The 12,035-nt window shown below is 40.3% G+C and overlaps 1 protein-coding gene across 1 annotated transcript in view; it reads left to right on the plus strand.

Annotated features, from left to right (window-relative positions):
• The window catches only part of CCDC34 (coiled-coil domain containing 34), a 69,391-nt gene extending 62,575 nt beyond the window's left edge, over window positions 1-6,816 (plus strand). The window contains exon 6 of the mRNA XM_049649030.1: window positions 6,733-6,816. Coding sequence (XP_049504987.1) covers window positions 6,733-6,755 — 23 coding nt within the window. The 3' untranslated portion in view covers window positions 6,756-6,816. The remainder of the gene's footprint in view (window positions 1-6,732) is intronic.
• Window positions 6,817-12,035: the final 5,219 nt, after the last annotated feature.

The raw sequence follows: 12,035 nt of genomic DNA on the forward strand, positions 1-12,035 counted from the left end.
TTCTTTCTTTTGCTTTCTTTCTTTCTTTCTTTCTGAGAACATGCAAACAAGGGAGGGCAAAGGGTGAAGGAGAGAGAGAATCCTAAGCACACCCCATGCTCAGCGCAGAGCTCAATGCAGGACTTGACCTCATGACTGTGAGATCATGACCTGAGCCTAAATCATGAGTCAGACACGTAACTGACTGAGTCACCCAGGTGCCCCTATTTTTCTTGAATATGGTCAGATCATCCTGGTGGATATTTCAGCCTTTAAAACAAAAACAAAAAGCAAAAAATGATGACCGGGATATGATAGAATTAAAGAGAACAGAATAGAAATAGAAAATATCATGATACATTGCTGATGGTAAAGTTGTGTATTATTTTCTTAAATTTTTTGGATTGCTAATAGTAAAATTTTGTATTCTATTAATCATTTTGGGTTATGTTGTAAAACATATTTTTTGTTATGAGTTGTGTTAAAATTTTTTTGAAAGCCACTTCCCTAAATAAATCCTTAGTATGCACTAGGACACAATTATAAGAATGTCTAAATGGTATTGCCTTATGAAAACAGCAAGCTGAAAACAGCTCAGATATCCAACAACAGTAACATGATAAATAAATTGTTGATTAGTTATGTAATGGAATATTGTACAGAAATAAAAGTGAAGGAGCCTTGTGGATTAGTCATGAAATGAAATACTCAACAGAAATGAAAATAAAGGAACAACATGGTACCTTTATAGATCTTAAAATTAGGTAAATCTTAAAGCATAAGATTGAGCAAAAGAAATGAGTCACAGAATATAATCAGTATAATTTTATTTATATGAAATTTGAAACTAAGCAAAACTAGATAATATGTTGTTTAAGTCTCCATACATAGGTGTTAAAACTGCAATGTGGGTGTATACAAAGCACCCCCATTTGAAGGTACTAACAGTGCTCTACTAATCTGGGTGATGGGGACACATGAGCTTGTATTTCTATTATTATTTAACCCAAACAGATATGCTGATATGCATGGTGTATTTCACAACTTAATTAAGATAGAAACAAGCTAGAGAAAGCTTAATTGGTGGAGTAAGATCCTTGAGGCAATGAGTCAGATGGGATTTAGAACACAAGTGAGTTAGACATTTTATGAACAGAAAGAAGGGCAACCCCTATTCTGAGAGCAGAGCAGGAAGAGGGAAGGATGAGAGTGGTTGCAGGTATAGTATGGAGTGAGAAGATACAGTGAAAAGCTTGATGGAGTTAAAGTCTGATGGGCTGTCTTTAGAAATATCATTAATATTTAATTATTTGAGAATAGTATTATCTAATGTAACAATGATGAAAATGCTGCATATCTGGGTTGTCCAATATGGCAGCCAAAGCCACATGTGGCTTTTGAGTGTTTGTAATGTGCCTAATGTCTCTGAAGAACTAAATATTTCATTTTATTTCACTTCTATTAATTTAAATTCAAAGAGCCATATGAGACTAGTAGCTACATATTGGAGATCTCCATTCTAGCTCTTCAGTGAACTGATCTTCCTGATCTTTGGATAGCAAACTCTGAGATCCCCTATCACTGAGCAAGATGGCTGGGGAGAACTCCCTTTTAGGTAAACAAATAGGTGGAACCCTCTTCTCTCATAAAAACCCAAAGTCAGCTTCCAAGGACATCTAGTAAAGCCAGCTAGTTCTCCTAGGAGAATTGTGGAATAGGGGTTTAGTACAGCAGGAAGCAGGGGCAGAGAACAGAGAAGTCAACTGAGTTCCCATCTTGGGATGCTTTGTGTATTAACTTAGCCGGGAATGTTCTTGCCCTAGATGAGAGTTTCTTAACCTCAGTGCTATTATCATTTTAGGCTGGATAATTCTTTGTTACAGAAGGCTGTGATGGATTCTTTAAGAACGTAGGAGGGGTTAGGGCGCCTGCTGAGAATGAAAAGGTAGATTTGGGTAGAGGCATGGGGAGGGTAGCAAAATGTCAGAAAAGTATTTCACAAAGTGAAACAGGCACAGCACTGGTGATTCCTGGAAGCGATTATCCTGGGCACATAGGCAATGTTGTTTTTAAATTGTAATAGTTATGAATTTATTTTATTGTAAAGGTTTGCTCAATTTTATAGTTTTGTTTTTATTTGGATGTTTATTAGGAAAAAACAATTAGCACATCAAACTGGATATTTGATGGATATTACGTATAAAGCAAAATGCTGTTTTAAAATGGAGTCAACTCCAGGAAGTGTAATTAGTAAACATGAACTCAGACGCTACTTTGATCAGACAAAAATTCCAAAGGTGGTGAGCAAAATTTTGAGAAACTTTGATTTAAATATGATATCCAACAGGCAGTTGGGAAAAGTCAGTGCCCTGCTGAGACTCCTCCTGAAATCACAGCTTTGTCGTGGCTCAGACAGTAATTCTTCATTGAGAAGCTCCTGTGCTTTCACAGGAGCAACTGGATGTTGCCAGTAACTGTTGAAAATACTGGATTTTCTAGAATCAAGGCAAGCAAGATAAACTGGAGGGTGAAATAGTCCACTTTATTTTTTTTTTTTTTTGGCTTAAAACCACACAGATTTCTTATTCTGCAATTCTGGAAATCAGAAATCTTACGTGGGTCTCACTGGGCTGGTATTGAGGTGACGGCAGGGCTGTCTTCTTTTCTGGAAGTGCTGGGGGAGAATCCATCTCCTTGCCTTTTCAGCTCCTAGAGGCCGCCTGCATTTCTTGGCTTATGGCTCCGTCTGTCTTTCAGCTGAGTCCTTCTCTGCTATCATACCTCTAGCTCTCTCCCGCCTCCCTCTCCCTGCTGTCCGTTCTCAAATTGAGCAACTCCTACCCCTCTTGCTGGTCTTGCTGTATGTGGAAGAGAAGGGGACAGCAACATATAATTATTGCAGGAACCTAGTATGGTCATAAAGTTCTGAACTCTGCTGTGAAAACAAGTGAGAGTTAACCACGAGAGCTGAGAACATCTCTGGGGTGACATTTCACCAGGCAGGCAGGGATGACAAGAAACCGAGGGAAGTGACATTGTGAAAGCTCAGAGGGATGGAATGGCATGATGAGTAGGTGTTGTGTGAGATGCTCCAGAAAGGTCTTCCTAATTCCTTCCTAATAGCCTTGATGGTTGAATGGTCTAGTCACTAGAGTGCTGCATTTTACTCAAAGGTTAATACATCCCTTTTAAACTGTGCTATCCTTTTTGGGAGGACTAAGGCAGGAAGCTGTGATCATTGCTTAGGTTTGGTTACAGCCCAATCTAGACAATGGGTGTGGGTCACAGAATAGAGAACAGAACTCATGAGAGCAGCCAAGGATCTGGAACCTGACGTTGCCTGTGTGAAGTGTTCTAGGGCAATGTCTCATGAACCACAGGCCACCGATTAATTAGAAGACGGAAATGGACAGTTTCTCAGAAGGCCTCACTCAAAGATGACTATTCACATAGTCATTCATCAAATATCTACTGGAAGTGTAGTTAATGTTGTGGGGGCTGTGTTGGATGTTGGGAATACAACTGATTGATATGACATGGTCCCTACCTTCATGGAGCTTACATGGAAGCAACTTATGTGAACTAGCAAACAATCACCGTTGATTTGGGCTTTTCCAAAGCCATTGGAAATGTCAGTGCAAAAACAACAGAATTTAGAGGCAATACTGGTTTATGTTCACTGAGACAAGTCCTCTATATATTCACTATGTTGCATCTTTAGATTCTCCACAGAGCCAGCCCGGGAGACTGTGGTATGCTCTTACAGTTGAAAAAATGCTTTCAAATTGCTACTTTCCTAGAAACATCTCAGTTTGCCACTAATCCCAGGCATGCCTGTGGGAAAGCTAGAATGCCTTGATGGCAGTATCCACAGGCTTTTCCTTAAATGTTAGCAAATATATACTAATTTGTTCAATCCTTTTAAATACTCCAAACAATGGGCTAAAGAAGTAACTGGATAAGCATGGAAAACATCATAATTATGGGAAAGAGTAAAGAACTTCAAAGTTCATATTCTTTGAGTTCTGGATATCTCAAGACTATATCCAGTAGATGTCAATAGCTTCTTAACTTGGGGTCCTTGGAGTCCTAGAGGGTCAGTTGACTCCCATCAGGGTAATCCATATATTTCCTGAGGTTGTATGGAAAAATGTATAGGTATGGGCCAGAACTCTCATCAGATTCTCAAAATGACTCCCTGAAAGTCAAGAATTACTTCTGTAGATCCCTAAAAAATGCTCCCATGAGTGCTCTCTATGAGAATAGTCATGGATGACTTTACACAATTGCCATAGCTCAGGAGGCAGTGCAGCAGGACCTGGGAGACCTGGTCTCCTGTCCCAGCTCTCTTGTTAGAGCCACATGACCTGTACAAGTCTTGGCCCATCTGGGCCTCAGTTTCTTGTCTATGAAATGGGAGAAAGGATGCTCTTGCTTTTAGGTTTCTGTGTGGAATGATTGGATGTATGTGAAAATGCTCTAGAGACTTCAGGGTGCTATCTAAAAACAAGAGGCTTTAGAAAATGTTTACTCTCTGTACCTGTAGCACTGTTAAGTTCTTGGTCACTAGAGGGAGCTTCAGGATTCAGGGGAGAGAAAAGCCCTTGGCGTGTCTCCTTTTTCTGAAAACTTAAGGCCTCTATGAGGAATTCTTTTAAGAAGTTTTACATTTTAAAAATGTCCATTTAGATTTTTCTTTGGTTTTTATTCAGATAAAGATCTATAAAGGCATATATGACCACAGTTCCTTGTGACACAGATTTTCCCACCCATTAGCCTATAAGTTTCTTCTGAGTTTCTCTGGCATTAAAAAAAAAAAAAAATGGTAGAAAACAATTTTCCAGAAGGCTGTATGAAGAAAGGACTTTTCCATTAGCAAAGTTGATTCATTATAAATTTTATGACACATGGTAATAGTTGTTTGAGGATATTTGTGCCCAGGCAGGATGGGGAAGTACATTGTCTGCCTTTGGCATGAAATTAGAACTCTTACTTTGGGTTTTCTGATGGCACTTTCTGCAGTTCTTAATTGGTGTGCTTTTTTTTCATGTTAAAGCTTCCCCTTTGAAAGCAGCTACACCAGAGGACCCAGATCAGTTTAAAGGAGGAGGTATGAGAGAGTGAAAGACACTAACATTGCATATTAGGGACTCAGGATCTCACTGACTTACTGTATATTTTGGGGAAATTTTTTCCCCTTTTAAGACCTCAGTTTCTCTCTCTGCTTCTAGCCAATACCGTATCCCCTCTAGCCCATGCATATACACCCATGGTCAGATGGGTTTTCTTCATGAAATAGGGAACAATCAGTGACCAGATTCAGGCCCCACATTATGCAAGGCAAAATTTTGTAGGAGCACAAAGCTCTTATATTTATTTGATTTTCTTTTTTTTTTTTTTAATTTTTAACGTTTATTTATTTTTGAGAAAGAGAGCAAGAGCGGGGGAGAGGAAGACAGAGAGGGAGACACAGAATCTAAAGCAGGCTCCAGGCTCTGAGCTGTCAACATAGAGCCCAACATGGGGCTTGAACTCATGAACCTCAAGATCATGACCTGAGCTGAAGTCGGTCGCTCAACCAATTGGGCCACCCAGGTGCCCCTGTATTTACTTGATTTTCAATCCAAATGTATTTGGACGAGGTAGAGTCTTGTATTTCTCTTCCTTGTGGACCTTCAGATTGTATGCATTTCAGTCCTGCAGTGAAACACGACTGCAGAAGACAGCGAACATCATTGTTTTTTTTGTTTTTTTTTTTCGCCCACGCACATTTGCATGTAAACACTTACTTGTAAAGACTTCTTCGTTGCTAGTAACCCATTAGCAAAACTGGCCAATGAAACAGTCAGGCACAGACGTACCGCATTTTCTTGATTCTTGATTTTAATTCTTAAAAACCGGGGGCAGGTCTATGATTTATTTAAAGAACTGTTGACCACCCCGCCTGAACAGCTATTTTAAATCTATGGTGTTTCCTGTAATCAGTGGCCTTTTGGAGTTGAGGAAGTATTCTAGGAAAGACTTTATTTTCATTTTGTATATTTTTCACATCTGGATGCTGAAAAAGTTCTCTCCGCTGCCACATTCATTCCCTCGTTGCGGCTACTGGTGTCTCAGAAGTCACCCTAGCAGAAAGGATTTCCCTCTGCTGACAAAGAGGCGGGAGGCTGCAGGTTATAAAGGATGAAGCCCTGCTCCGTCCGATCTTTGCAGCTTCTGAGAAACAGCTGCCTATCCATGGACAGGCACTTGTTGCGTGCGGGCTTTCCCCCTGAAGTCTAACTCACGGAGGCTAATCAGCTGGCTTGGGTCAGAACATGTGAGCAATAGGAAATTTTTGAAAACGATGCAAAATGTTTGATCAACAATTTCATTAGTGATTATAGTCCGAGCTACTTTCTCCCCTTTTTCTTTCCCAGAGGCTACTGTTTCTTCTTATAGCTTTCAGGGAGTGAAGGTCAGAAGGTGGGTTATAGAATCACTGTTCCCTAGTTTAGGGCTTCACCAGTTTTAAGGCACCTATGCGTCATGGGGGGCATCCTGTTAAAATGCAGATTCTGATTCAGCAAATCTGGGAGTGGGGTGGGAGGAGCTGAAGGTCTGCTTTGCTGAGAAGCTCCTAGGCAGTGTGCCTGCTGCTGGTCTTTGGAGCACACTGGGTAGCAAGCCCCAGTTAATTTTTCTCTCTCTTTCCTGTTTCGAGCTGACACATGTTCATAGGATTAAGAATAATTTTTCTAATCTGATCCACAGGCACTGTCAGAAGCGAAGAATGAATAAATAATGATTTCAAAGCCTGTGGGAAATCATGAGGTCACAGATCCTATCTTCCCAATTAACAGTTAAGCTTGGTAAGCCATGACTTTGAATTCTAATTTATTGTAAAGCAAAATATGGAGAATAGACCCGCAGTGTGCACAAATGCAGAGAAGAGAACTCAGGCCGGTCTGCCTTTTCTCATGAGACGGCAAAGCAACTGTTTATTGGAGGTCATTATTATCGTTATTATTTATTGGCAAGCATTGTGTTCTGTACTGCATTGAAGTAGGAATCTGGTGAGGACTGAATGAGAAATTGTGTACCAATTCCTCTGGCTCTGAATCATCTGTGTACTTTCTCTTCACTACCAGGAACCCAGTCTAATTATTGCTTACGCAAAGGGATGAATCTTTCTCAGGTGTGAAGAAATTTGGGATCTTGTATATTCTCAGGACAGCTATTTTTCGTGTTTTCGTACTGAGTTTTTAGACTTTTAGTTTGGTTTATTACACGTTGCTTTGGATCTGCTCTTATTTCCACAATTTCTGTTTTCTTGGTTACACTGTAAATTCATTGTAATTGGTGGTCATTTCTTCTATTTTATGGGACTGGAAAATTGGAAGTGTATTTTAAGCTCATCATTTTTAATTTCCTCAATATCTGATTTTCTACAAGCTAGCCTTGAAGCACATTTAATGATGGGGATTTTAGTACTTTACATTTTATCCTTGAATGACTCTGTTAGGAAGACCTTCCTAATATTTTTTAAATTTTTATTTATTTATTTATTTATTTATTTATTTATTTATTTATTTATTTATTTTGAGAGAGAGGGTGAGCACAACGAGGGAGGAAGGGAAAGAAAGGGAGAGGACAATCCCAAGCAAGCTCTGCACTGTCAGCGCAGAGCCCCATGTGGGGCTAGATTTCACGAACTGTGAGACCATGACCTGAGCCAAAATCAAGAGTTGGACACTCAACCGACAGAGCCACCCAGGAGCCCCAAGCCTTTCTTAATTTTGGATCAAGACTTATCTGTGGCTTTTGCTCACTAGCCTGGTTTTACTCACTGGGGGAAATTCCTTTGTCTTGAATAGAATATGGACACAATACATGTTGTTGAGTAACTGACTTGTTCAGGCCCAGCACTTGGGGGATCCCAGTACCTCTGCTACTTCCTCATGCAGCAGGGTAGCCTTCCATGTCTCACATGAGATATAAGCCTGGGGTGAGGTCCAGAGCCACACTGTCAGCCATGGGGTGAGTCAGGGGAAGGCAGGACAGTCACTGCCCATAAAGCCTTAATGCTGCTTCATTCCAGGGGCTTAAGATTTCCTGCATCTCTTTCTTAACATTCAGCCTGACTTAAGCCCTTCAATAAAATGCAGGATAAGGATTCATGATTACTCATGAATTTTCACACAACCACATCATTTGACAGGAATCTTAGAAATGGTTCCAAATTCCAAAAACTTTATCTTTTCTTTAGTTCTCACAGAAAGCAAAATTTAAAACTGGCGAAGTTGGACTCCAGTCTTCCTCTCCCATGCGCCTTTCAGAATCATTCTACCCTTCCTATTTGATGCTCCATGGGTGACCTGATCTCCCAGGCTTCCCCCCGCAGGACCATCCTATGCCTTGGGCCCTTCACTACCTCTTCCCTGCTCCCTTTTCTCACCAAAATCTACCTGTCTAGTGTCTGATGCTCTCAGAAGCTGGTTTTAGTCAATGTGACCTTGGCTGTTAATGTGTTTTGGTCCCTTAACAAATACTTGGTAATGTGTAAGATAGCTTTTGTTGATCTGCCTGTCTCAGCACTGTAATTCCTTAATCCAGTCAAACCCATGCCTCCAGATGGCCCCTAGGTAGTAGCTTTTTAGTGGGAATGGATAGACATCATGATATGATCACACATGAGAAATTGTTTTGAGGCCCTTAGCACAAATATCTTGCTTTCTCAGAAATAGCACCAAGATGCCTCAGTCACCCAACTCCCATTAGACCATGCCATGCTTCTTGTGAAATTGTTCCTCTCCTGAACAAAACAGAACACACACACACACACACACACACACACACACACTCAGGAACATAGTTCTTTTTAATTGGCCCTAGATAGGATGTGTTCGGATTCCTCCCTCCATAATAAATAGAGGGCCCCTTAGCACAACTTTATATCATGCATTTCCTCATTATATGGTGCTAGTTCTGTTCTCCATAAACAGTATACTGCTTTTACTGCATGGGACTATTAATCACAGCTGCTTACTTTGTTCCAGGTACTGTGACTAGGGCTTCATGGGTTTCTCATTTGGTGTTCATGACAAACCTATGATATAGGAAGAATTATTCTCATTCTACTGATGAGCAAACTGTATGGTTCAGAGAGGTTAGACAATTTGCCTAACATCACGCAACTACTGCATTGCAGAGACAGGGCTCAAACGAATGTCTGTCTGACTGAGGCCTATGCTCTTAACCATGCAGCTTTCTTTGCTCAACAAACAGAGCAGAAACCTAAGATGAGTGAGATTTTTCAGATGAGCCCTGTTGTGTCCACCTTAAACATAGCATTCCTACTTCACAGAAGTCTAAAAAACCTACAACTTGCTCATCCCTATTCTCCCAGCTCTCTATCCCCTTTCTATGCTGGTTTCTGGATGCACAAGAATAACAAGTGTTTGTTATTTAATTACAAGGATTTATTATGGGGGGAGGGATACTAACACATCCCATCCAGGGCTAATTAAAAATAACTGTGTTCCTGAGAATATGTGGGGAGTTTTGTTCTGTTTTTGTTTTGTTTTGTTTTTGAGAAGAACAATTCCAGCAAGAATTCTTCTCGGCACAGGAAGCATGGCATAGTTTAATAGGAACTGGATGTCTGAGGTATCTCTGCTATTCTGAGAAAACGAGATGGTTCGTTACCTTTAGTGACTAGGAAGTGGAGTTGCCTACAGTGTCAGGTTTGGGCATAGGTACCTGGGCCTGGATTTGCTATATTTTGCTAAGGACAAAATATTTGCTATATTTTGTCCTTTTTTGAAAGGACACCTCCATGAACTTCTCTTTTTGGGACAAAGAGAATAAAAACATGTCAAAATTCTGCTTTTAGCATGGGTTTGGAACTTGAATTTATCTTGTGCGCATAGTTCTGGAACTGCCTGCCACAGCTCCCCAGCTGAGAAATCAATATAAAATGTTACTTTGGGGGGTGCCTCAGTAGCTCAGTCGGTTGAGCATCTGACTTCGGCTCAGGTCATGAAATTGTGGTTTGGTTCGTGAGTTTGAGCCCCACATCAGGCTCACTGCAGTCATTGTGGAACTGGCTTCAGATCCTCTGCTGCCGCGCCCCCACCCCCCATGCCCCTCCCCTGCTTGCACTCTCTCTCTCTCAAAAATAAATAAAACATTAAAAAAAGTTACTTCAAGCCAGTGATATCCCAGATAGTGATAACTTTGGAAGACCTGGAAGCCACTCTGAAAAATGGATTTCAAGATAAAGTACATTATTCAGGACAAAGAAGTTTATTTCATAATCTAGAACAGAAATTCACCATTTGCATGTATTTAATAATATGGCCCTCAGAGTTAAAGCAGAAATCAATTGATTTGTAAAGAGAAATTTAAAGGTCTATACATAATAGATTTTTAAAAACATCTCTCTTATTAATTGATAGATTAGGAAATCAAAAATTAGTGAAGATACGGAAGATTCAAACAGCCCAATTAGCTAGCTTATTCTAGTCTACACATATGTAAACCAACAACTGATCACTTGCTACACTACAAAGGAAATCTCATCAAATACCAAAGACTCTGTAACATACAGGATGTATTCTCTGACCACACTCCAATATAGCATGAACTCAGAAAGAAAAAGAAACTTGAAATTACTCTATATTTTTGAAAATTACTGGGGTGTCTGGGTGGCTCAGTCGGCTGAGCATCTAACTCTCGATTTTGGCTCAGGTCATGATGTCACGGTTCATGAGTTCAAGCTCCACTTCGGGTTCTGGGCTGACAGAGCTGAGCCTGCTTGGGATTCTCTCTTTCTCCCTCATTCTTTCCCTCCCCTGCTAATGCACATGTGCACACACACACACACACACACACACTCAAAATAAATAAACGTTTGGGAAAAAAATAAAGTTACAGGGAAGGAAAGGTACTTCCAAAGACTATTTGGTCAATGCAATAGTCAGTTTAAGTTATGCTTCAGTAATGCACAGAGCTAAAATATCTAAGTATCTTAAAACAATGAAGGTTTATTTTTCATTCATGGTACATTTCCGATGTAAGTCTGCTGGGAGCTCTGTTCCAAATTTTCCTCACTCTGGGGCCCATGCTGATGAAGCTTTCACCACCTGGCATATTACCAGTTGCAGTGGTAAAGGGAAGACTACAAGGCTCTTAACAGTTTCCTGCTCCCAAATGACATACATCACATCTACTTGTGTTGGGCAAAGCACATCTATCCTCATGGCTGATTTCAAGAGGGTGGGGATCTGACCAGAAAGAGGAGAACAGGACATGTCAGTGACCAACACTAATGATTATCACAAAGAGGAAACGATTATGAAAACAAGGAAATATTTACACCTAACGAATAATGAGGGGTGCCCAAGTGGCTCAGTCGGTTAAGCATCTGACTCTTTCGGCGCATGTCATGGTCTCACAGTTTGTGAGATTGAACTCTGTGTCCAGCTCCTTACTGAGTGTGGAGCCTGCTTGGGATTCTCTCTCTTCCTCTCTCTCTCTCTGCCCTGCCCCTGCTCATGCTTGCTCTTTCTCTCAAAATAAATAAACATTAAAAAAAAGAATAATGAAAAGGTACCCTATTGAAACTTGTGGGATATAGCTAAAGCGGTCCTTAGAGTAAAATTTACAGCTTTAAGTGATTATATTAAAAAAAGGAGACTGAAAATTAAGGAGTTAACCATCTATTCAAGAAAAAAAGAATCTCAAAAATCGTGGAAAAAAGATAGTGAAGATAAGAGACGCATTAATAAAACAGTCACAGGAAATAAAACTGTAAAGAATTAAAAGAAATAAAACTTATGATATGTTGGGCTCCTCAGAAGCAGACTCTGAGATAAAGAAGAGTGTGTCCTCAACCTCTTAATGCATTCCAGAGTAGTAGATCTGTTATCTATTTTCAGTCTAGGGAGAAGTATGGAAGGGGGTAGTGAAAGTCAGACAGGGAAAAAGAAGGTGAACAAATGTACAGTTTTGCATCGGGTCCCGCAGAAGACAACAGTAGCCTGATCCCATGTAGGCTTCTGAAGTATGAATTA

The sequence above is a fragment of the Panthera uncia genome, chromosome D1 (assembly GCF_023721935.1).
Source record: "Panthera uncia isolate 11264 chromosome D1, Puncia_PCG_1.0, whole genome shotgun sequence".
Classification (NCBI taxonomy): domain Eukaryota; kingdom Metazoa; phylum Chordata; class Mammalia; order Carnivora; family Felidae; genus Panthera; species Panthera uncia.